Below are 27,586 nucleotides of genomic sequence, written 5' to 3'. Positions count from 1 at the left end.
AGTGGAGTTGATCAAAGTCAACATTCAGGCATGATAAAGTCAGAGATATTGAGAGGATATAGTCAAGCTAATGGAATTGGAAGCAGCAACACAGAAGGGGGAAAAAAATTAGTTTCATTGCAAGTATGTAAGGAGAAAGAAGTTGCTCTTTTCATTATGTATAGTTAAATGATCATATTTGTTTTAAATATACACTGGTGTTAAGGAAAGCTTTTTTGTAAATATGCTTATGTAATCAGCCATGATCTCATTAAATGGTGGAGCAAGATTGAAGAGTGAATGAAACCTCCCCTGCTTCTTGTTCATTTGTTCTCTAGCTGTATTGGCCATGTACAGAGGAACCTCGATTATCTGAATATCAATTATCCGAATACCAGATTGCCTGAAGGAGATTTCAAGGTCCCGATGCTAAGATTACATCAAACAGATGTTGCCAACATTGATCATGCCTTTTGTTTACAGTGGTTAAAAACGAACTCAGTTTACTGAAATGTTGCCAAAAACAGTCCTGGACATCGCTGGGAGCCTCGGCACCGCCTCCAAATGACTGACTGCCCGCCCTCTCTCTCTCTACCCACACTTTCCCTGAGCTCTACACAGGGCTGTACCCTAAACCGCAACCCACTTCCGCAGATAATCTCCCCAACATTGCTCCGTACAGGGCAAAGGTGGAACTTGTCAAAACATTGCAGTAAAACACTGTGTGGCTGCGTGCATGTGCGCCTGCCTGTGCGTGTTATTTGGGGACTCATCCCCAAAAGGCAGCACCAGTCTTACTGTTGGTGTCCAGTCTGGCTGCCATGGCGCGGTGGTGGGACGGTGCAGGGCCGACTGTGGGTCAGGGCAGACGGGGGTGGGCAGGGTGGGGGGCAGACCGGAGGCGGGGTTGGAGGCGGGTGGGGGGTGGATTGGTGGAGCCGGCCAGGGTGGGGTGCCGGCGGAGGCAGAGTGGACAGGGTTGGGAGGGGTCAGATGGGGGTGGGTTCCGAGTGGGGTGGGGTTGGGTGGGGGTCGGACAGGTTTGGTGGGGGGGAGGGGGGGAATCAGATGGCGGACGGTGTCAGATGAGGGCAAGATTGGGGGCGTTGTCGGATGGGGGAGCGGGGCAGGCTTGGGAGGTGTCAGATGGGGGCAGGGTTGGGGGTGTCAGATGGAGTAAGGGTGCAGGAGACTTCAGCAACACTTCAGGTCCCTTACACACAACTGTGTCTCTGCTCAGAAACAAACCCTGAGACAGAGAGAGAGAGAGGGAGCAAGGCAGACAGAGCGAGGAAAACTCAGAGGAGAGGCATCGAATCAATTAACCGAGTAATCAATTATCCAAATGAAAGTGCCCGCCCATCTCATTTGGATAATCCAGATTCCCCTATATATCTTTCAGTTGTGTCTGCAGTAAAAACAAGTACACAAACCAATGTGTTAAGTTTTCAAGTATTTTTGATGTTGGTTTTATCATATTGTATTCTGGAACTCAGATACGTGTATCATTGTACACTTTATTGTCTAAGCCGTTTTTCAAGTCAGGAGCAAGTACATTGCAAGACCTAAGCAATTTGCTATATTGCCCTATTGTTGAGAAAATGTAAATAAAGTTAGCCTGATAATGATTGCCTGCAGCTGAGCATTTAAATCAAGGGCAGCATGGTGGGTCAGTGGTTAGCACTGATGCCTCACAGCGCCAGGGACTCCATGTTCAATTCCGGCTTTGGGCAACTGTCTGTGTGGAGTTTGCACATTCTCCCAGTGTTTGCGTGGGTTTCCTCCGGGTGCTCCGGTTTCCTCAGTTCAGAGATGTGCAGGTTAGTTGAATTAGCATGCTAAATTATCCATATAGTTTAGGGATGTGTAGGTTAGATGCAATAGTCAGGGGTAAATATGGGTAGGGGAAATGGGTCTGGTTAGGTTACTCTTCGGAGGATCGTCAGTGTGGAGTTGATGGGCCGAAGAGTCTGTTTCCACACTATAGGGAATCTATGAAGGCGGTGAAAAAGGGAATAAAAGATAAATCACATTTGGGCAATGGCCAATCCTACTTCAACAATTCCTCCCCAGCTTTCCATTTAAAGCTATGTTAGCCACCCCCTGTGACGATTGTTAGAACAAATGGTTACAAAGGTTCCAATAAAAATAAGGGTTTGAAAGAAAAACTCAGCAAATTTGCATGTAGTAACTTCTCCTTCTGCTTCAATATGACATAAAAGCTGTGGAGTACCCCCATATACAGCAGCTAATGAGAACAGTTCTACTAGCAAACAACTGACCTTCAAGTTGTATGTCAGCTGTGGCTGTAATGACAAACCAAAGTTTGTCCCTCACTATAATATTCCATCTCTGACAGTTTGGAGCATTAATCTAGCTGACTATCTGAACACTTAGGAGCATTATTAGTCTCCTAGTGAGCAAATGCTAAATTCAAGTCCTGTGAAAATCTTTTTTTTTAAAAAGCATAGCAACGAAATGTCAAGGCTTTTGTCAAGAAAACCTTACATGTTTTACAGACTGAATAAAATCTGAAGGTGTGGTTAGGATGATATAGCTTGATTACACAATCTCCTGGGCAGTTTGTGTTATTTGCTAATAAATTGCACAGCCTTCTGAGATTTCTGCAATTTCACCTTGAAGCTAGATAATATTTTTCCCATAGATCCCAAAGTAAATATCAAGTTTCCATTAGCCCATAAACATAGCAATATATCCTAATTTGTCACATCTTCGTAAACATTTCATAGAATCATAATTTCTCAACATATTAAATTCCTCATGAAGAACACTGGATGTTGGTTAACTCAGTTGACTAAATGGCTATGTGTGATTCAGAATTATGCCAAAGGTGCAGGTTCAAACCACACATTGGCAATGCTAGTTCATGGAGGCCCACCTCAACTTCCCCCGGGTTTGCAGCATGGTACTCCTCAAACTATATATAACCAATTGTTTTTCTCTAATGGAAAAGATGCCTCGGTACATTGTGAACTGTACTAATTACCTATAAACAGCATACTACAAGTTTCAATGCAAGTTTGAGGGAATTATCTATTTTGCAGCCATATGCAGAAAAGTACTTATCTGGAGTCCAGAACAGCAGAATAATTAGATACTTTTATTTGAAGAAGTATTTGTTTTCATGAAAAGAAAGTGACAAATGAGATCCTACATTTTGTTGTAGCTCTTGTTGATTTTGAGTTGTGTTTAGAAAAGATGAAAAATAGCAACATGTCTAGATTTATATCTCTTTCTCAGCAGCATGTCATTTTAAATCAAGCAAAATTAAGAAATAAAATGAAGCCAAAACTGATAATATATTGAGAATCTGTGCAGCTTTTCTATCTTTAGGTTCTTTCATTTTCAATAAAGCTAAAGAACATTACCTACTAGCAAAATACTGTTCCCATAATAGAAGCAGCAAAACAATATATCTTGTCACTACTTCGCTGTCTTTCCAGACCAGATATCAGTCAGAAAGCTAATCAAGAGAAGCAACTGAACCCTACAAACTTATATTCAAAACAAACTAATTTTTTGCTGCACATTTGATAGGAGCATTTGAATTTTTTTCTGAAATAAATATATTACACAGCGCTAGTGTACAATTTTGCAGAAATTTAGTTTATATGGTTTGCTCTATAATACACATTTGGGTTAATAGAACATCGATCACAGAACATAGAACAGTACAGCACAGTACAGGCCTTTCGGCCCTCAGAGTAGGATAAATGTCAGTACAACATCAAGATCAAACTAATCTATATACCCTTCATTTTACTATCATCAATGTGCCTATCCAAGAGTCGTTTAAATGTCCCTAATGTATCTGACTCTACTACCAGTGCTGGCAGTACATTCCACACACCCACCTCTCTGTGTAAAGAACCAACCTTTGACATCTCCCCCGAATCTTCCTCCAATCACCTTTAAATTATGTTCCCTCATGACAGCCTTTCCGCCATGGGAAAAGGTCCATGACTATTCACTCTATCTATCTATGCCTCTCATCATCTTGTACACCTCTATCAAGTCACTTCTTGTCCTTCTTTGCTCCAATGAGAAAAGCTCTAGCTCCCCCAACCTTTCTTCATATGACATGCCCTCCAGTCCAGGCAGCATCCTGGTAAATCTCCTCTGCACCCTCTCTAAAGCTTCCACATTCTTTCTATGGTGAGGCGACCAGAACTGAACACAATATACCAAGTGTGGTCTAACCAGGGCTCTACAGAATTACAGCATAATCTTGCTGCTCTTAAGCTCAATCCCCCTGCTAATGAAAGCCAACAACAAGCCTTCTTAACAACCCTATCAACTTGGGTGGCAACTTTGAGGGATCTATGGACATGGACCAGAAAATCACTCTGTTCCTCCACACTGCCAAGAATCCTGCTTTTAACCCAGTATTCAGTTTCCAAATTCAACCTTCCAAAATGAATCACATCATACTTTTCCAGGTTCAACATCATCTGCCACTTATTAGCCAGATTCTGTACCTTGTCAATGTTCCATTGCAACCCACTACAGCCCTCCACACTACCCACAATTCCACCAACCTTTGTGTCAACAGCAAATTTACTAACCCACCCTTCCACTTCCTCATCTAAGTCATTTGTAAAAATCACGAACAGCAGAGGCCCCAGAACAGATCCCTGCAGAACACCACTGGTCATCAAACTCCAGCCTGAATACTTTCCATTTATTACCACCCTGTCTTCTATGGGCCAGCCAATTCTGTATCCAGATAGCCAAATATTCCTCTATCCCATGCCTCCTTACTTTCTGAATGAGCCGACCATGGGGAACCTTATCAAAAAGCTTACTAAAATCAATGTACACCAGATCCACTGCTCTACCTTTGTCACATTCTCAAAGAATTCAATAAGGCTTGTGAGGCATGACCTGCCCCTCACAAACATACGCTGACTATCTCTAATCAAACTATGGTTTTCCAAGTAATAAAATTCTGTCTCTCAGAATCCTCTCCAATAATTTGCCCACTACAGACGCAAGACTGACTGGTCATTAATTCCCAGGATTATCCCTATTCCCTTTCTTGAACAAGGGAATAACATTTGCCACCTTCCAATCATTTGGTACTACTCCAGTAGTCAGTGAGGGCGCAAAGATCATTGCCAAAGGTGCAGCAATCTCTTCCCTCACTTCTCATAGTAACCCTGGGTGCATCCAGTCTTGGCCAGGGGACTTATCTTTCCTTATGCTTTTCAAAACTTTCAGCACATCCTCCTTCTTAACATCAACCTGTTCAAGCATATTAGCCTGTTTCACGCTATCCTCACAAACATCAAGGTCCCTCTCAGTAGAGAATACGAAAGCAACGTATTCATTAAGGACCTTCCCTAATTCCTCGGACTCCAGGCACAAGTTCCCTCCATTATCCCTGATTGGCCTTATCCTCACTCTGGCCTCACATAAATGTAGAATGACTTAGGGTTTTCCTTAATCCTATCCACTAAAGCTTTTTCGTGCTCCCTTCTAGCTCTACTAAGTCCATTCTTCTTCAGATGGGGACAGTAAAATTATTTAACTTGCAAAATATATGAAATAGTTTAAAAAGTTTGATCTAAATCAGCATTAATAACCTTTTGCTCAATTTGTTGTAGTTATTCAATCAACTGGACCTGTGCCATCTTTATTTACATTCCAGTCTAATCCTTTTATGCTCCTTTTCAAACACTTGTCTACCTTATGCTTACAAGTTCATAAAACTCTTCAGATCCCTCTTTAAGTAATAGATTACTTATTATGTATGGATTATTGTAGAATCATTTCTGAGAAACAGAAGTCTTTCTTTGGTTAAAACAGGTCAATAATTGTATATTTTCACCAGAAGGAGCTTAACCTAAAGTAAATTCTATTCTCAATGAAATTTCTTTTCCAGTAAGCCTGTCAAAATGTATGTAGAAATGACTATTACTAAACATGAATATTTTTCTATTGCATTCTGTAATTTATTTCGGCAATAATTTGCTAAAGTAAAAGAAGCACTGCAAAATCCTCCCAGCATAGAAGGAGGAAGGAAAAGTAAAACTCCAACAAACAACCAAAAACTTTATTTAGAACTGTACAAGCAATGTATCTGAAGGCATTAACATAGACTGACTCAATTCTAAATCCTCATGGGTATTTCAGAAATAATATGCTTTACATGCATACAAAGTGACAACTAGGGGCAGTCATAACCAGTAACATGTATTTTTAAATCAAACAGAACAAAATGGTGCATTGCTGTTATCTGATTAAGGATGCATACTAAAGCTCTTACTTCTTTACAACATCAAATTATCTGTATTTAAGTTTTTCAAAGAGGTGCATCATGGGGCACAGCTGTCATTTCTAAAAAAAAGTATCTCTACAACAAACCACAAGTATAGTCAGGTCTTAGAACACTTAACAGGGTAAAGGATGCCAAGCAAGAAGGGAAGAGAGGGGTTGAGGGGCACATGACATCACAACGGAAAAGACATTTTGAAAGTGACTGAAAAGAGAAGTTCTAGAAGATGTGGAGTAGCAGCTAAAGGATTTACTGATGGCTGGGTAGTGGATGAATTTCACAAAGTGGAAGATGCTTTGAGAATTACACAAGTTGCCAGAAAGAGTAAGAACTTGAAGGAATTTGATGCACTGTGCTGATCACAAAGAAAGACATTAAAAGTCAATTCTGTTGGAGCTCAAAGAGACAGCAGGTGCTAGGAAATGATATGCCTGCAACCCCAAATGTGATTGAGAATATGGACTCTAACTGTAACTTAGTTAATCTAGTTTAAGGAGGATGGAAAAAGAGACGAGAAAAGAGATTGTTGAATAAATATATATTTTCAAAGTGATAAAAGCGAGGTTTAGTACTTCATAACCAAAGGGGAAATGTAAGGGGCAACAGGAGGTAGAATTTTAGGGGTCAAATAAAGCAGTTTCAATATGAAATGTCTTAAGCTGAATTGACAGCTGGGAGTTGTAATCAAGTTAGAGATGGGAGTGTTACAGGAAGCAGAAAAGAATGACTTAAGATTTGCCACCATCAAAGAGTTAGACCAAACTCAGGAGGCCAAATGGGAGAAAAAAAAAAAAATGAGGACTGCAGATGCTGGAGATCAAAGTTGAGAGGGTGGTGCTGGAAAAGCACAGCAGGTCAGGCAATATCAGAGGAGCACGAGAATCGACATTTCAGACATACGCCCTTCATCAGGAATTCCCAAGCGTCGATTCTCCTGCTTGTTGGATGCTGTCTGACCTGCTGTGCTTTTCCAGTACCACACTTTCAACTCAGGAGGCTAAATGGCCTTCTAAAATGTTGTAACCACATTGATTCCGTGAAACTCATGTGATGGGGTGGCTTGGTGCTCAGTAGTTAGCACTGCTGCCTCACAACACCAGGGACCCAGGTTCAATTCCACTCTCAGGTGACTGTCTATGTAGAGTTTGCACATTCTCCCCATGTCTGCATGGGTTTCCACCTGATGAGCTGGCTTCTTCCCACAGTCCAAAGATGTGCAGTTTAGGTGGATTGGCCATGCTAAATTGCCTACAGTGTCCAGGGTGTGCAGGCTAGGTGGACTAGTCATGGGAAATGCAGGGTTACAGGGATAGAGTAAGGGGTGGATCCAGGTTGGATGGTTTTCAGAGGATCGGTGTGGACTTGATAGGCTGAATGGCCAGCTTCCACACTGTAGGGATTCTATTCTATGATGTCAGCCATGAGAATTTTTCATATTATTCCTCCCCCAAAATACTTAAATCAGTAAATACTTAATTTTGACAAAATTTAAAACCTGTAAAGTTACAGGACACTCACTAAGAATCTCAACAATAAATTGAATTATTGTGATAGAGAATTATGAGAAACATCCCTTGGCGTTACAGACTGTAACCAATCTATGGGGAAGGATGCTGTACAGCATGTTGTTATTTTAAAGGGAAACTAACCTTGGTGCCATTTTAAAAAACTTCAAAAACAATATTCAACTTTGTAATAGAGGAGAAAAATACATAAGACTTTTCAAAGGGAAAGTTAATAGAAACTCACAGTAAATATTCTCCTCCCTGTTCGATCAAACGTAACACAGTAAACAGATGATAGGTGCCCCAGTATTCGTTTGTGCATCTTCATATGTAGATACACAGCAGTTGGAACAAGTTGACTGAGTCGAAAGCTCCCCGTAAGTTGCCGAGCCCGAATAGTATCCACTGCAAATCAGAAAAAGCACATTTATAGTCTGCAAATGACAGGAGAAATTTTCTTTAAAAATAGTGCATGTTGTGGAGCAGAAAGACACCACAATTGCCACAACAAATTCTCTTACATTTATAATGGCTCCAGTTAAGCATATGACGTAGAAGAAAAAGTTTACACTCCAAAAAACTAAAGAACCATTGCACTGCTTACTAAAGGAAATGCGATGTGTTTTAAATTGATCTTGAAGTTACTACCGTAAAACAAACCTTACACCACTGAGGTTAGAACACAGTTCCTCATGTGGTCTCTTCAACAACATCAAAATTAAAATTTTGTTTCAAATTTCAACAAAGAGTCAGGCAGAGATCAATGTCCACTCTTCAGTTTACAAAAATCCTACAGCACTGCAATAACAATCATTTCATTGGAGGACAGATGCAGATGACACCAAAATTGGAGGTGTATGGACAGCAAAGAGGGTTACCTCAGATTACAACGAATCTTGATCAGATGGGCCAATGGGCTGAGGAGTGGCAGATGGAATTTAGATAAACAGGAGGTGCTGCATTTTGGAAAAGCAAATCTTAGCAGGACTTATACACTTTATGGTAAGGACTTAGAAAGTGTTGCTGAACAAAGAGACCTTGGAGTGCAGGTTCATAGCTCCTTGAAATTGGAGTCGCAGGTAGATAGGATAGTGAAGAAGGCGTTTGGCATGCATTCCTTTATTGGTCAGAGTATTGAGTACAAGAGTTGGGAAGTCATGTTGCGGCTGTACAGAACATTAGTTAAGCCACTTTTACAATATTGGTGCAATTCTGGTCTCCTTCCTATCAGAAAGGTGTCACGAAATTTGAAAGGGTTCAGAAAAGATTTGCAAGCATGTTGCCAGGGTTGGAGGATTTGAGCTGTAGGGAGAGGCTGAATAGGCTGGGGCTGTTTTCCATGGACTAGTCTTGGGAAATGCAGGGTTACAGGAATAGGGTAAGGGGTGGGTCCAGGTTGGATGGTCTTCGGAGGATCGGTGTGGACTTGATAGGCTGAATGGCCAGCTTCCACACTGTAGGGATTCTATTCTATGATGTCAGCCATGAGCTCTAGGGAGAGGCTGAATAGGCTGGGGCTGTTTTCCCTAGACCCTCAGAGGCTGAGGAATGACCTCAGAGGTTTATCAAATCATAGGGGCATGGATAGGATAAACAGACAAAGTCTTTTCCCTGGAGTGGGAGAGCCCAGAACTAGAGGTCATAGGTTTAAGTTGAGAGGGAAAGATATATAAGGGCCCTAAGGGGCAACTTTTTCACGCAGAGGGCAGTACATGCATGGAATGAGCTTCCTGAGGAAGTGGTGGAGGCTAGTACAAATGCAACATTTAAAAGGCCTTTGGATGGGTAAATGAATAGGAAGGATTTGGAGGAATATGGGTTAAGTGCTGGCAGGCGGGACTAGATTAGGTTGGGATATCTGGTCGGCATGGACGAGCTAGACCAAAGGGTCTGTATCCATGCTGTACATCTCTATGACTTTATGTATTGCACGTCATTATGGAAACTAACATTGTACAATTCAGTAAATTAAAAATGTTAATGAAAACAACGATTGACATGGACTCATAAATTCATCAGTTTGACCTGAATTAATTTTGAGTAACATGCAAATTTTTTAGATTAGATTACTTCGGCCCAACAAGTCCACACCGATCCTCCGAAGAGCAATCCACCCAGACCAATCTCCCTACATTTACCCCTCCACCTAACACTACAGGCAATTTAGCATGGCCAAATCACTTAACCTGCACATTTTTGGACTGTGGGAGGAAACCCACGCAGACATGGGGAGAATGTGCAAACTCCACACAGATAGTTGTCTGAGGCGGGAATTGAACCCGGGTCTTTGGCGCTGTGAGGCAGCAGTGCTAACCACTGTGCCGCCTAAGAACAAGAGTTACTAGCCTTGGTAGAATTCTTTACAACAGTAATCTGACTGGTATCCAGCATGCCCGGGGAATGGGAATGCCAGTTATCCGGATCTGCCGATTATGAGAAATATTAGTGGCAGCTGGGAGAACGCAACTCACCACTGCTCCAAGATGCATGTGCATTTTAAAAATGAGTAAGCAGAACCAGTCATAAATACCTGGCCACGATAAGTGATTCTGCCTTTACCAATAAGGTAAATCTTGCACTAGCTTTAATCAAGGCATCTAATCCATCATTCCCTTCCAATTACTAATAAGTCAAGACTTCATCATCCGGATTTCTCATGTAACCAGTGTCTGAGATTAAAAGGAAAATTCCAGGTGCTTGGGATCTTGAAAATAGGGATTTTACCATATAGAGGAAATGAGGGAGAGAGGGACAAGTTAAGAGGAAAAGTTCAGTTAGAAAAAAAGAAAGTGCAGAATTATAAATAAATTATATATGGAAGAACATACTGAATTATAGAATTTGCTGATTGCAGCTGTCTAACAGCTGTGTATTCTATATATGTATTTAATGACATGGTTTTATGTAAGTATTAGAAATGTCAATTTCATTCAGTTTTTTCCCTGTATAATATATATCTGCACTTTGAAAAGATCATTGTTAATATTTCAACCATGCTTATTAATAAAGAAAGTGCAGTTTTCCTACTATAGGCGGTTTTTTTCTTGTAAATTGAAGCCATGTAACCAGTGGCGACCATCGTGAAAACCAACTGGTTCATAATGTCCTCACCTGGTCTGGCTACTTGTGACTCCAGTACCACAGCAATGTGGTTGAACCTTTAACTGCCCCAGTGGGCAATTTGGAATAGGCAATACTGACCTAGCCAGTAACACACATCATTAACTCTTTTTACTCATTGATCTGTTTACATGCAATTTTTATTTAAATCACGCATCAATTCTGCTTCATACATTTTCCTGGTTTCCATTTGAGGAATTTGTGATCACTATGAAGCTGTACAAATCCTTGAATTCCATTAAAATATAGTTAAAAAGAACTGCAACCATGAGTTAAAAAGAGTTGTCAATTTCACCTCCCCCACCGATCCCCACAATTTGTCCTCTCTCTACCAAACATATCTCCTATTCTCAAAATAATACAACTTGTGGACATTTGCAAACCATCAACATTGCACATTAATCCTGAGACTCAGACAGTTAGAAGAATTAAGCAAACGAACTTCAATGTGGATATGAATACAGTGGAATATATTTTGATCAAATTCATAAGAAAAGGTCCCATTTTGAAAGTCTATTAGCAAAGGTAGAAAAGTGGGGAGAGGAAGAATGGAGTGGAATTTTTTAAAAACTTATTCTTTTATTGGACCTGGGAATCGCCACAATGCTTGCATTTGTTGTCAATCCTTAATTGTCCCTTGAACTGACTGCTAGCCATTTTAGAGGGCAGTGGGTCAACCACATTGTAAGGAAGGCAGATTTCCTTCTGCAGATGTTGATTGTGAACCAGATAGGTTTTATTACAATCAATAACTTTAATGATTATCATGCTGAGAACTGATTTTCAATTCCAGATTAATTGAATTTAAATTCCACCATCTGCTGTTGAGAGATTTGAAGTGGTACCCCTGGACTATTCACCTGGACATGTGGATTACTAAGTGACATTACCAATACAACACAGGATTCCTATAAACTTCCTGAAGGTTCTTCGTCAAAATGAATAAGTACTGTACTGTAGACCTATGTGCCAGGTGCATGTCAATCAGGGCAACACATCTGCAACTTTATATCTAAATATCACTTCTTTCTATTTATGGGCACACGACAGTCAACTATATCCCTGCCTTTTCACTACTACTGAGTCAAAAACTTAGAATCTCTTTTCCAATGGTATTATGGCTATAACTACATTACATGGTAAGTAATGTAGCTCACTATCACATTCTCAAGGGCAGTCAGGACTAAGAAACAAATGTAGACTTTCTAATAATACTCATGAAAGACTAAAAAAGTTTCCTTTATCACCACTCCTGCCAATAGGCTTGCACTCTCCTCCTCCTCCAACACAGGGGCAGCAGTTCATATTATCATATTATGTAGACAGCATTTTCCAGGGTTGCACCCCCAACATCCCCAAGGACCAGAGCAGCAGCATAGCCAATGCACTATTACATCGAGGTCACATCCTTAATCTATACTGGGTCAAAAGTTCAAAATTGCCTACTCTACAACACTGTAGAAATACCTATTTGGAGGGTTAGCCAGCAAATAGAGTCGGAGTGGTATAGCCACATTTAGTTTATGAAACTGTAGACAAATAATTGGAACAATATCAAAAATCAACAAGAGCAATTCTGGTACTTAGGGCTTTAAGTCGAGAGCTGAGCACAGAAATAACAATTTTTTGGTGGGGGTTGTATTGTTGAAGGTGGATTTATTCTTTCGTGGAATGTCAGCACTACTGATAAGGCCACTACTTATTACCAATCCCTAATTGTTTTTGAGAAGGATCGGGTGAGCTGTCTTCTTGAGCTGTTGCAGTCTATCTGGTATAGGTGTACACAGCAAAATTGGAACAGGAGTTCCAAGTTTTTTGATTCATTAGAAGGAAAAGTGAATGATCAAGAGCATTGATTTCATTTAATTATGTTTATTTGCTTTTGAATCGAGAGTAAATTATTTGAAAACAAAAACTCAGTTTTAAAATTAAATAAGTTCCCAGAAAGTCTATATAGTAGAATGAAGTTTCACCACATAGGATAATGTGTTTGTGAAAAAGGCATCCATCAAAAGCAAATAATGGACCAATTAGTTCCTTCAAAAGAATTATTGAAAACATACTGACAGAATGGGAAACTGACTCCATAATCAAATGTAGCACTTCAGTACAGTACTAATGGGAGGGCAGCATTGATGGATGGCGTGCATTTGGTAAGTGTTTGTACTGTATTGTGATTTTTAGAACTTAAAATAGATGCAGATCAAGTTTGCAGATCTCTGAAGGCATTTATTTTAAAAAAAAAGGTCATGAAGCCATTTGGAACTGCAACTCAAAAGTTATGCAATTCAATCAAGTTCCTAACAGGAAACTTATGACGTTAATCAATGGAATGGCATTAGCAAGTTTGGAGGAGAAGATTTGTAGCTCATCTATCACCCTTTGAGAAAAAGAACCGGAAATAACACCAACACAGGAAATGATATCACCAATCCAAAGAAATCTAAACACATAAATAGATAGCAGGCCATAACACCAGTGCTTCACCAGAGGCTCACTGATGATGCTAACTAGTATAGTGACAAAACATCTGAAAACAAACCTTCCAGCTCAGCAAGCAAACTTCCATCTGGATGGAATGACATACTGCTGAAGTTACGATAGACAAAACAAATTTGGAACGATTAGTTTCATTTTTTATTCCCATTCAGAAGGGTTAGGTTTGTAGAAGAACAGAGATCCTAACATAATGTTGTAGTTTGTGAACTCTCCAGGCTGAGAGACTTGGTAAAGAAGTTTGAGTTGTTAGAACTGAAAGAGGATAAAGCCAGCATACCTGGAAAGAGGTTATAAAAACTCTATCATCAGTTCAAATAGAACCAGAAAGAGCCAGTTAACTGAGAATTTAAAGAGACAGAAGTTGTATTTTTCTGGAATTAAAGTACCTGTAACGGTACTATTGGAAGATAGGTGGAAACTTTGGGTTTTGCTGATAATGTTAATTTGTCTCATATATGGCTTGTTTTTTTTCCCTCATCTATATAACAAACCTGTGTTCTTCCACTAAAGAACATTTGCAGCCTTTCGCAAACTTGTTTCAGTGACTAATTACCATGGCAACCAACTGCAAAGATTACACTTATTATCTATCCGGCCAGATTTCACTCTTGTCAAGTGTTGCTGGGATTAGCTGGAATCATAACAGATCTTTCAGATGAGATACCAAATTGAGATTCCACATGGATGAGTGGGTGAAAGTAAAATGCTAGTATGGACGAGGGTACATACAAGAACTAGAAAGAAATGTTAATTATCTTGATGGGAAAATAAAAATGTTAAGGTAAGTGTTGGAAGTGGTTTGTAAAGAGGGGGAAATATTTCCAATATCCATACTATAGGTTTTTTTTGGTAAGCATTTTTCCAGCCGAGAGAGGAAGGAACAGCAGTGGATCTAGAGAATGAAGTGGGCAAATGGAGCATGTGTAAGTGCAGGAACATTTTGGAAAGAGTGATCACAATATCATGTGGTTTAAAACGGGTACAGAAAAATCACAGGAACAATTAGAAGTATAACTACTCAACTGTAAGAATACTAATTTAAAGGGAAATTGGGATCAAAGAAATCAGGCAAATGAGAACCAAATAAAAATAAATTGATTATGTAAAAGTTGAATAAACTTCACACAAGGGAAAAGAAGTGGCAACACTGGAGCTTTCTGGATGACCAAAAAAATTGCAATAATTTTCATGGAGTTGGCTTCAGGCCAGATGTTTGAATTTTAAACCTGCTTACTTCTGGGCTTTACAGAGACAGACTAAGGAATGGCAACCGATCTCTTTCAAAAAGGCAGGTTTGTAATTTAAGTATTTTATGGAAATTTCTGACGCAACTGCTTTGAAGGCTTTGGAGTGGACAGACTTCGAGAAACTCAGCAGTTGAAGTGAGGCAAGGACAGCTTTGCAAAGGAAATAAGTGCCATAGCATGAATGCCACACGTTGCCCAATATTACCAAATTCATCTGAATCAGAAATTCCCAATTCTTCAGAAAAGCCCCAAGTATCAGGGAGCAGACACCCATGTTGTGATCGCACCCCATCCTTCTCAATTCTAGGGGTTCCCTGAAATTGAACCTGTCCTGTTTTGCTATCTGCACCGGAGAATCATTTTTCCATACAGAAGCAAGTTTTTTTAGGGGGGGACCTACTTGCCAGTTTAAGAAGAGACATCACTATTATGTTAAAAGTTGAAGGAATACAGGTGCTTGGTTTCCTACATAACTCTTCGCCTCTGCTGTCACACTCCATCCTCACTACTATCATCAACATGACTCCTGCCCTCTAAACATCCAGAGATATTTAAAAAGAAACAGGAAGAAAAGAAAGTCAGGTTCATATATCATATCAAACAAAGTTTAGTATACCAATTTTACCAGGATGCTGCCTGGACTGAAGGGCTTGTCTTACGAAGAGACGTTGACTAAACTCAGACTTTTCTCTCTGGACAGGAGCAGGAAGAGAGGTGACCTCATTGAGGTATACAAGGTAGTGAGAGGCATGGATAGTCAATGGCCAGAGACTTTTCCCCAGGGCAGGACCGACTGGCATGAGGGGTCATAGTTTTAAGGTATTAGGAGGAAGGTATAGAGGAGACGTCAGAGGTATGTTCTTTATGCAAGAATTATGAATGCATGGAATGTGTTACCAGCTGTGGTGGTGGAAGCAGAGTCATTAGGGTCATTTAAGCAACTACTGGATATGCACATGGACAGCAGTGAATTGAGGGATGCATAGGTTAGGTTATTTTATTTTAGATTAGGAATAATCCTTGGCACAACATCGTGGGCCGAAGGGCCTGTTCTGTGCTGTACTTTTCTATGTTCTTTGTTTTATAAAAAGTACAATGGAGAAATTAGGAAAAACTAAGGAGGAAAAAGCAGGCATATATTAGCAGGTAACATAAAAAGGATTTCTATTATCTTTTAGGAAGGCATGGTAAATTGATTAGGTACCAAAAGGGAAACGTTATTGTGGAGACAGAGTGGATGGCTGATGTACTAAATAAACACTTTAAATCTGTCTACACAGAACAGGAGAATTCTGCCAATGTCACCATGAATGATGAGGTAGAAAAATTAAACAGATTAAAAATAGACAAAGAAAGGAGGTACTTAAAAGACTGAGAGAACAAGATAGAAAATTCACCTAATCCTTCTTTGTTGCTAAGGAAATTAAGAGAGGGAACAGTGAAGGCTTTAGTCACAATCTTGGAATACTCCTCAGATAAGACTGTGATGTCGGGGGCTGGAGCAATGCAATAATTTGTACTCCTAGACAGAACAAAGATGATAGATGAACTCAACTACTACAGACCTAACGTCAATGATGAGGGAAATTACAGAAACGCTGGTACGAGTCAAAATTAAACCCATGGAAAAATATGTTTTAATAAGTTGTAACTTGCATGGATTGGTCAAAATGAAATCATGTCTAACTTGATGAAGTAACAGAAGGATTGATGAAAGCAGTGCAGTTCAGGTCACCTGCATAGACTTTAAAATGTATTTGATAAAATGCCACTTATCAGGACCATATGCAAGATTGAAGCCTGGGGAAATAAAGAAGCAGTGTCAATCTTTGCAATATAGAGAAAGCAGTCGAAACAGGTGAATGATCTTCAGACTGGAGTGAAATATCCAGTGGCGTTCGCCATGGATTCAAGAACATAGGAAATTGGAGAAAAGGACATTGCTACAGAGATAGTGAACGCAAATCTTTGAAGAATTCTTAAAGTCTGAAAAAGTACGAAGGAATTGGAAAACTGCCAATGCAACACTCATATTCGAAAAGGGAGACGGGCAATAAACAGGTTACAATAGTTACCTAGGAACACAGTTATCCCTGAAGGTCAGGGATCTGAGGTGGCTGGAGAGATATGGAGATACCAAATCACGGCACATTGTTGCTACTAAATCAACATTTCATTCGAAGCAAGCATCAGGACAGCAGCTATTCAAAATGCAAATGTCAGACTAGTACTGCAGAGGGTGCTGCTCTGAAGTCAGGAACTACAGAACCCTGGTAGGCACAGAGAACTGTACTCTGCATTTGCTATTCATCCTCTGACCTGAAGGCAAATAATATTAGGTGCTTAAAATGATTAGATTACTCACAGCGTGGAAACAGGCCCTTCGGCCCAACAAGTCCGCCGAAGCGCACCCACCATTCCTGTATATTTACCCCTGCACCTAACACTACGGGCAATTTAGCGTGGCCAATTCACCTAACCTGCACATTTTTGGACTGTGGGGGGAAACCCACGCAGACACGGGGAGAATGTGCAAACTCCACACAATCAGTCGCCTGAGGCGGGAATTGAACCCAGCCCCTCTGGCGCTGTGAGGCAGCAGTGCTAACCACTGTGCCACCGTGCCGCCCAACATTCCATTCTGCAGCACTAACATTCCTTACATGGATGAGCAAAGGAAATTACTAAATGTGTAGGAGGCTAGGACGTGACTTTATTGAGGTTTGTACAATCAGGAGGGGCATAGGTAAGGTGAATAACAAGGGTGTTTTCCACCTTGGGTGGGTAGGTCAAAACTACGGGGCATATTTTTAAGGTGAGTGGAGAAAGACTTAACAAGGAGATCAGGGACAACTTTTTACAGAGGGTAGTTTGCATAGGAGATGAACTGCCAGGGAAAGCGGTGGATGCAGGTATAATTACACCATTTAAAAGTAACTTAGATAAGTAAATTAATAGAAAAGATTTTGAGGGAAAAAGGGCCAAGCGCAGGCAGGCGGGAGTGGTTTAGTTTGGGAACTCAGTCGGCCTGGACTAGTTGGACCAAAGGATCGTTTCCATGCTGTATGACTATGACTATATTCAAAGCTTCTGTTCTCTTTATGTTACCCCCCCAACAATGAAGTTAAAAGTAGTTCACATTAAAATGATCACTACTCCTGGATAGAGAGGCCTGGCCTGAGGTCCCAGAGGTGTTTAATAGCATCCCTGAGCAGGTTGATTTGAGAAAAATAAGGTTAATTTTCTTTTTATTTTCAAAACCAACCACTCCTGCTTCTGAACTGTAGTGGTTATTATATTCACTCAACAAAAGAACGGACTCTGATTCAAAACCAAACAAAACATTTGCGTCGGACCCGTTTGTGGCAGCATGGTAGTGTCCCTACCCCTGGACCAGGAGGCCCACTAGGAAAATAAAAGTAGTTAACTGTTCGGGTTCTTGTGACGTAGTGGTAGTGTTCCTACCTCTAGACAGAGGGACCTGGGGCAAGTCCCACCTGCTACAGTGTGTGTAATAATGTCTCTAAACTGGTTGATTAGAAGAATAGGTTAATTTTTAAAAATCAACTGTTCCCCAGTGCATTCTCTTTAGCTACAAAATAAAAAGGAAAATTGAAGGATCTTTTGTGGCACAGTGGTAGTGTCCCTACTGCTGCACTGGGAGGCCCAGGTTCAAGTCCCACCTATTCCAGAGGTATGTAAATCATTTCTGGATAGGTTAATTAGGAAAAGCACTTAAAAGGAAAATTGAAATGCCATTTACATTAAATTGAAACCCTTAAAATATGGTTCAAATTAATGTCATAGAAGAATATAGCGCAGTACAGGCCCTTTGACCCTCGATGTTGCACCGATCCAAGCCCACCTAACCTATACTAACCCACTATCCTCCATATACCTATCCAATGCCCTCTTAAATGCCCATAAAGAGGGAGAGTCCACCACTGCTACTGGCAGGGCATTCCATGAACTTACGACTCGCTGAGTGAAGAACCTACCCCTAACTTCAGTCCTATATCTACCCCCCCTTAATTTAAAGCTATGCCCCCTTGTAATACCTGACTCCATACGCGGGAAAAGGTTCACACTGTCAACCCTATCTAACCCCCTAATCATCTTGTACACCTCAATCAAGTCACCCCTAAACCTTCTTTTCTCTAATGAAAACAGCCCCAAGTGTCTCAGTCTTTCCTCATACGATCTTCCTTCCATACCAGGCAACATCCTGGTAAACCTCCTCTGCACCCGTTCCAGTGCCGCCACATCCTTCCTATAGTATGGCAACCAAAACTGCACACAATATTCCAGATGCGGCCGCACCAGAGTCTTATACAACTGCATCATGACCTCAGGACTCCGGAACTCAATTCCTCTACCAATAAAAGCCAGTACGCCATATGCCTTCCTCACCGCACTATTTACCTGGGTGGCAACTTTCAGAGATCGGTGTACATGGACACCAAGATCCCTCTGCTCATCCACACTACCAAGTATCCGACCATTAGCCCAGTACCCCATCTTTTTGTTATTCTTCCCAAAGTGAATCACCTCACACTTAGCTACATTGAATTCCATTTGCCACCTTTCTGCCCAGCTCTGCAGCTTCTCTATATCCTGCTGTAACCTGCCACATCCTTCCTCACTGTCAACAACTCCTCCGACTTTCGTATCATCCGCAAACTTGCTCACCCAACCTTCTAACCCCTCTTCCAGGTCATTTATAAAAATGACAAACAGCAATGGTCCCAAAACAGATCCTTGCGGAACACCGCTAGTGACGGCACTCCATGAAGAAACTTTGCCATCAACTACTACCCTCTGTCTTCTTCCATCCAGCCAATTCCTAATCCAAACCTCCAACTCACCCTCAATGCCATATCTCCGTATTTTCTGCAGTAGCCTACCATGGGGAACCTTATCAAACGCCTTACTAAAATCCATATATACCACATCTACCGCTTTCCCCTCATCAACCTCCTTTGTCACCTTTTCAAAGAATTCAATAAGGTTTGTGAGGCACGACCTGCCCTTCACAAAACCATGCTGACTATCCTTGATCACATTATTCCTATCCAGATGTGCATAAATCCTATCCCTTACAATTCTCTCTAAGACTTTGCCCACAACAGAAGTGAGACTCACCGGCCTATAGTTACTAGGGTTATCCCTACTCCCCTTTTTGAACAAGGGAACCACATTTGCTATCCTCCAATCTTCTGGCACTACTCCTGTAGACAAAGAGGACATAAAAATCAAGGCCAATGGCTCTGCAATCTCCTCCCTTGCTTCCCAGAGAATCCTAGGATAAATGCCATCAGGCCCAGGGGACTTATCTATTTTCACCTTTTCCAGGATTTCCAACACCTCTTCTCTACATACCTCAAAGCCATCCATTCTACTTATTTGTGACTCAGTATTCACATCGACAACAATGCCCTGTTCCTGAGTAAATACTGAAGAAAAGTATTCATTCAGTGTCTCCCCAATCTCTTCCGCCTCCACACACAACTTCCCACTACTATCCTTGACTGGACCTATTCCTACCCTAGTCATTCTTTTATTCCTAACATACCTATAGAAAGCCTTAGGGTTTTCCCTAATCCTACCGACCAAGGACCTTTCATGTCCCCTCCTTGCTGCTCTTAGCTCTCTCTTCAGGTCCTTCCTGGCTACCCTATAACTCTCAATCGCCCCAATTGAACCTTCACGTCTCATCTTGAGATAGGCCGCCCACTTCCATTTAACAAGGGATTCCAATTCCTTATTAAACCACGGCTCCCTCGCACGACCCTTTCCTCCCTGCCTGACAGGTACATAATTATCAAGGACACTCAATAGTTGCTCCTTGAACAAGCTCCACATATCATTTACACTCTTGCCTTGGAGTCTACTTTTCCAAGCCACACATCCTAAGTCATGCCTCACCGCATCATAATTTCCCTGACCCCAGCTATAACTCTTGCCCTGTAGTACACACTTATCCCTCTCCATCACGAGAGTAAAAATCACCGAATTATGGTCACTATCCCCAAAGTGCTCACCTACCTCTAATTCTAACACCTGGCCTGGTTCATTACCCAGAACCAAATCCAGTATGGCCTCACCTCTTGTTGGCCTGTCTACATATTGTGTCAGGAAACTCTCCTGCACACATTGAACAAACACTGACCCATCTAACGAACTTGAGCTATAGCTTTCCCAATCAATATCAGGAAAGCTAAAGGCCCCCATAACAACCACCCTATTACTGTCACTCATCTCCTGAATCACCTTCCCTATCCTTTCTTCAATGATTCTAGGACTATTAGGAGGCCTGTAAAAGACTCCTAACAGGGTGACCTCACCTTTCCTATTCCTAACCTCAGCCCAAACTACCTCTACTTAATATTAAATTACCTTAATAACACAGAATCTTCCCTGGTCTTCAAGAACTTTGGTCAGACTCTGCTCCCTCCAACCACTTGGGATCAATGTGGATTTCACCAGTTTCCTCATTTCTTCTCTCCATACCTTATCCCAGATCCAACCTGCCAAGTCAGCACCACCCTCTTGACCCGTCCTATCTGTCCATCTTCCTTCCCATCTATCCACTCCACCCACCTCTCCCCAACTTCATCTACCTATTGCATTCCCAGCTACCTTCCCTCCAGCCCCACTCCCTCCCAATTATCTCTCAGCCCATTGGGCCACCCCCTCATTCCTGATGAAGAGCTTATCCTGCTCCTCAGATGCTGCCTGACCGGCTGTACTTTTCCAGCACCACACTCTTCGACTTTTATATCCAGCATCTGCGGTCCTCACTTTCTCCCATATTAATCTATTTGGTCTGGTTGACAAATTTGTTTAAAGATGGTCTCCACTTCCCTCCTTTAGAGAGAGTGAGTTTCAATACTGAAGGTAGACAAGCAAACGACTTTGACTCCCTGTCTGAGTGGATCTAAATAAAAGTTGGGAGTAAAGCATGTGACTTTCACTAAACTATAAAATTGTTACAGCACAGAGGGAGGCTATTCATCCAATCCTGTCTGCATTGGTCTATTACCCAATGATAATCTCCTGCCTTTTCCCCATATCCTAGGACACCATTTTTATTAAAATCATCATCCAAAACCCTTGTGAACACCTCACTTGAAGCTGCCTCCACCATATTTCCAGGAAGTACATTCCAGAACCTAACTGCTTACTGTGTAAGAAAGTTAATTCTCACACACTCTTGCTTCATTTGCACATTGCTTTAAATCTATGGCCTATTATTCTTTTTCTAGGCAGGAAAAGTTTCTCCCTACCTACACTATTCAGCCTGCTCATGATTTTGTAAACGTCTATCAAATCTCCTGTCAGTCTCTTCTCTCCAAGGAGAACAGTCTTAACTTGTGCAATTAATTCTCATGTTTGAAGTTTTGCATTCCTGGAACGATTCTTGTACATCGTTTCTGCACTGAGGATGAAGCTCAGAATGAATGTCCAAACGTTCCCTTCCTCTCTGAAGGAACGCTGCAATCCTCCAAGTGTTACACCTCACTGGGGTAGCATGCTGAAAATCATGCCTCCATTATTCCCAGAGGTGTCGCAGAAGTTAAAGATTTATTAAAAGTATTCAGGGTGACAGAAAACACGGACCGGGTGTCTGTACTTAAGATTGACCACAAGATTCTAACTACAGGAAATCAGTTACGAATTTTCAATATATCACCCTGCTAGGTAAAACTCTAACCTATTTATAAACTCTGCTCTACTCGCACTCATAAAAAATGTCAAATATGGAGGAAAAGACTGGAAAGGCAATTGAATAATTTCTCTACAGAGTTGCGGAGATGACCCTTTTGGTTTGTCAGGACTGTTGCTCCTTGATCTTCCTCTTCCCGGTACTTTCGCTTGCTTACAGGAGGCACAAGGGTCTGAATCACACACATCTCTGACTTGGTTATATGAGACGCAACCTATAACAATTAATAAGAGGAAATAAACTGGCTTTCTTCAGGTTTGAGGAAGAACAGCTCCCTCCTTTCCACAGGTCCAATGGCTTCTGATCAAATCATTCCCACTCGCAAGCTGTTGAGCTACCTGGGTGCTAATTGCATTGTTGCTGACAGACAGAAGGGCTCTGTCCTTGAAAACAAGTCCAAAAACTAGTCAGATACCTGTTGCTGGCCAAACCACCATTTGTATGCACCCGTTGGCTCCAGTTCACCTAGGCTTTCTCTACTGCTTGAACAGAAAGCAAAGTAAATAACACATACAATGGTTTCAGGTAACTTGCTTTTAAACAGTGCAGCAGTCCTTTCCACCATCCTTCATTTTTAAAACATTCAGATTTCAGTCCACAATCAAAAATACAGAAATATATCGAGTCATGATCTGCACACAAGACAGTATGACAGAAATAGTGCATGCAGGTATGCCTATTACAAGCAGTGATTGACAATGCAGGGGCTTAAAATGACCTAAGCACAACATCACCAAAGAAAACACATACTTGAAGGACTGCTGAAAAGTTATACATTTTGTCAAAGCCTCTGGAGACACCTCTACCAGGCAGCACACTTTTCTCATACAGTATAAAAAAATGATTGTTTTCCTTTCATATTGATATTCTTTTGAAATGTCCTGATGAGTGTAAGACAAAAAAAAATGACAAAATGCATCTTATTTATTCCCCAGAAAGACTCAAATTCAATATTAACAATCATTCCGGCATGCTGCCATAATTGTATCCTAGTGCCCTCTAGTGTATCAGCAGGATAAGGGGTAACAACAACATCCCTGTTAACCACTCATCTTCTCTGAAATAGACATCTGGAGTACAATGGCCCATTTCACCATTTAATCATTATCTTGGAACCAATACGACTGCAAACAGTGAAGTTTGGAATTTCCCAAATGTAGCATATTACAAAATCTGACCATTTTGTTACAGCGCTCTCTGCTGCCCAGTTTGTTGGGGAAGAGAAAATTACGAGAAAGTGAGGACTGCAGATGCTGGAGATCAGAGTCGAGAGCGTGGTGCTGGAAAAACACAACAAGTCAGGCAACATTCGAGGCACAGAAGAATGTATTCCTGATGAAGGGCTTATGCCTGAAATGTCGATTCTCCTGCTCCTTGGATGCTGCTTGGCCTGCTGTGCTTTTCCAGCACCACACTCTCAGAAGTGAAAATTAGTTCAACGATGGCTGCTCTCCAGTGAATCCACACAGTTCTTCCTCAATGAAACAAAGATGGCAATGAAAATACGATGGACCTTTCTTTGGCATTTCATTTGAGTAATTATGTACTGATGAACATTCTATCACATTTTCGGAACTCCTAACAGCAACTTTGAAGAAATTTCAGCAATTTGAAAGGTTTCTGAAAATGCACATCACATTCAATTGCTTTGTCAAATAAAAAAAATGGCACTGATGGCACTTTTGGGCATTAGGGAAAAATTCAGTCCTGAGAGGACTGATGAAATGAAGGTTGCAAATTTGGCAGAAAGCAAAAACAAGGAGCTTTCAGTGGTGCAATAATATTTTCCTCACCAAGATGGAACCAGATGCTTCTGAGATGGTGTTAAAACAGTGTTGCCCAATGACCCTAATATGCTGAAGTTAATGAGAATCTGGACTCACATCGTGGCACAACTGAGAATTAAATTACACTAAAAGTCGTGTTCTGTCAAAAGGAAGTATTTGCAAAGTGAGGCGATTGCAGATTACATTATCGAATTTAACAAACTCTCTAGATTACATGGGTTAGAAATTAACCTTACAGCCACGTTCATGGGAGACCCAAAGGACAATGAAATCCAAGCTGAACTTGTGGATGAAGGTAATAAACTAACATGAAAGGAGGTCTGTGTTGAAGCTACAGTCATGCAAGATGGCAGAAAGACAGAGTTGCAAATTGCAAGGGAGTTATTTTCCAGAATTGGAAGGAAAAGTCCATGGATTTCAATGAGTTCCAAGTCACAGTAGAGATCAGTAAGAGTACACTGGTCATTGAGGATGCATTAAGAGAGCAAATAATGGCCTCACAGCAAGGAGGACCAAATGATAAAATTAAGCATGACAAAGATAAGATAAAGGTTAACATACAGTCAGTGTTTTATAGTAATGAGAGCAGGACCTCATGCACAATTAAAAGCTGTAAGAATGATAAATAGATTTGAAAAAAAACAGGCAATTTGTCCACTTGCATTTGTGGAAACCACACACAATTAGTAAGTAAGACTTATCCCTCAATCCTTCGGGATAGATTTTTTTTTCTAATTTAACCAATGGAAAGGTTTTCAGTCAGATTTCTCAAATGCATATTTGCAATTAAAACGGACTAACAAGAGCAAGGAATTGTTGACCATTCATTCACACAAAGGGCTTTAATCATTCTGAACGGCTACCATTGGGATGTGTAATGCTTCTGAGCGGCATGGATCAGGTACAGTGGATGCAAGGAGTGTGCTGTTTCACAGATGGCATTTTAATTTGCAGTAAATCAGAAAAAGAGTACATTGTAAGGATGAACAAAATCCTAAATTGGATCAATGACATCAAAGCAAAAAAGCTTCATGGCATCAGATGTAGCAGGCCTATGTCACCAATTAGATAGCAAAATTATCCATCCAATGAAGAACAGGGTTCATGTGATTTTGAACTTATCTAAGTTCACTCCTGTCCTAGCAAACATGCTCACTCCACTACATCAGATGATCAAAGCTGGAACAGTTTGGGAGTTGGCTGTGATGTGTCATAAAGCATTTGAAGAAGTGAAGAAATGACTGGACGGGAGATACCATTTTGAACCTTGGTTTTTGAATGTGCTCAGTTAGGAGTTCTCAGAAATGGAAAACCGCATAGAGAAACCTGCAACATATGCTTCACATACTTTAACATAGTCAAGGCAAAACCAAGCAAGTTTAGAAAAAGATGCTAACAATCATACATTGAAAACATGAAAACACAGTACAGCACAACACAAAAACAACCATTTCAGCCCACCATCTCTGTTCTGCCTACCAAGATGCTATTCTAAACTAATCCCAACTGCCTGCACATGGTCCATATCCTTCTATTCCCTTGTTGATCATATATTGATCGAAATGCCTCTTAAACATTGCTACCATACTTGCTTCTACCACCTCCTACTCTCAGCTTGAAAGACATACTTCATACATCTCCTTTAAAATTTCCTTCTCTCAACTTAACACTACCCCTAGTGTTTGACATTTGCACCCTGGGAAAAAGACTCTGACTATCCACCATATCAGTGTCTCTCATGACATTATATACTTCTATCAGGTCACCCCTCTGCCTCCAACACTTTCATGAAACAATCTAAGTTTGTCCAACCTCTCCTTATAGCTAATGCACTCCGATCCAGGCAACATCCAGGCAAATCTCTTTTGCACTCTCTCCAAAGCCTTCACAGCTTTTCTATAGTGTGGTGACCAGAGCTGCATGTGGCTTAACTAAAGTTTCACATAGCTATAACATGGCTTAACAACTTTTATACTCAATGCCTCGATCAATGATTGCAAGCATGCCATGTGCCTTCTTTAGCACCTTATCTACTGGTGTTGCCACTTTCAGGGAAATATGGACATGCATGTCAAAACTGACTAGCACCCAACATGGTGAATTCCACTTGGCTAATTTCCACAAACACTTGTATGGTGGAAGTCCACTTTGTTAAATGTTGGTTATTCACGTTATTTTAGTCATAATCGCATTGTTAATTTTATTTCCACCTACATGGAATACTAAAAGAAATAATACATAGTGTGCCTTTATTAAAAAAGCTGCAGAGTCTAAATGATCATCTGCCTGACCACAGCATTCTGTATCATTGTTCCACAACTGCTCACCAAATAAACATTTGTTATCATTCTGGGGATTGACACATCTTTAAATAAATTACTCCCACCACTGCCAATTTAGCAAAAGTAGATTTTTTTAGCTTCTAATTTACACTCAAACTACCAAAATCTGCAGATATATTCCATAAAGTTCATTAAAACTACAAAATATTCACAAATAGTCCAAAACATTGAAAACAATAACATACACAAGTTTAAATACTGTGTATGTCATCTGATTATTACTACAAATACCACAAATGATTTTGAAAACAAGTGTCTCAAACCTACAAAAAAAAAGGATTATACAGCCCTTCGTACTTGTTCTATAAATTAAGCTGGTGATGGTTTCCACCCAACTAGTTATCCTAATGCTTCACTTCTATCTATAAAACTGAAGGTCTCAACTTCACTAAATGAAAATACATTTAAGAAAATCTGCAAATTCTATTCAAATAACGCTGTTGAATGTGCACATTTTTAAAATATCCTATATTCACTATCTATGTTTTACATCAGCATCACCATTTTTGGTCTGTCTGACTCTCTCTCACGCTGCCATTCCTAAATTAAAGCATTTTCAGCAACAATTGGAGCCATTTCAGCTCTGGAATTTACAGATCCTTGTACCTAATTTCAAAATAATATGAATAGGGCAAGCTCCCCAGGATACTGCCAACATTCTTGACCTTCTAGTCAAGAGTAATTTTCGAATAATTACCTACTATTCTCTTCTTAGTTTGCTTCTGATCACCCCCTTTCAATCTTTAAATAATTCCCACAGCATTTCTGTCTGTTTTCAAAAAGAGATCAAACCTGTGGATTATTTCAACCATCTCCTCTCATCGACAACAGGACAATTCTATCATCTGACTTAACTTCATCATATGGAATGCACAAAATTGCATATGTTCAATTTCATCATTTTAAAGGCCTCAATCAGATCATCTCTAGGTCTTGTATTCTTTTAGAGAAAAGAGCTCAAGGCTACTCAGTGTTTCCCAACAGTTAAAATTTCAGTTTTGTAATAATTCTCGTCAATTCTTTTCAGATTTTCTGTTGTGTTTCTATACCCTTTTCTGTCATATGGAGGCCAGAACTGTGGTC

General features: G+C 40.6%; 1 protein-coding gene across 2 annotated transcripts in view; it reads right to left on the bottom strand.

The window, feature by feature from the left end:
- The window catches only part of phip (PHIP subunit of CUL4-Ring ligase complex), a 200,247-nt gene that overhangs the window by 157,416 nt on the left and 15,245 nt on the right, over positions 1-27,586 (bottom strand). For both annotated transcript variants that reach the window (XM_087982461.1, XM_087982466.1), the window contains exon 7: positions 8,027-8,187. In XM_087982461.1, the coding sequence (XP_087838587.1) occupies positions 8,027-8,187 (161 nt within the window). The remainder of the gene's footprint in view (positions 1-8,026; positions 8,188-27,586) is intronic.

Source organism: Chiloscyllium plagiosum, unplaced genomic scaffold, assembly GCF_037043375.1.
Source record: "Chiloscyllium plagiosum isolate Xiang-an unplaced genomic scaffold, Cpla_swu_hap1 HiC_scaffold_3, whole genome shotgun sequence".
NCBI lineage: Eukaryota > Metazoa > Chordata > Chondrichthyes > Orectolobiformes > Hemiscylliidae > Chiloscyllium > Chiloscyllium plagiosum.
This window is presented reverse-complemented; position numbering and strand designations above follow the sequence as displayed.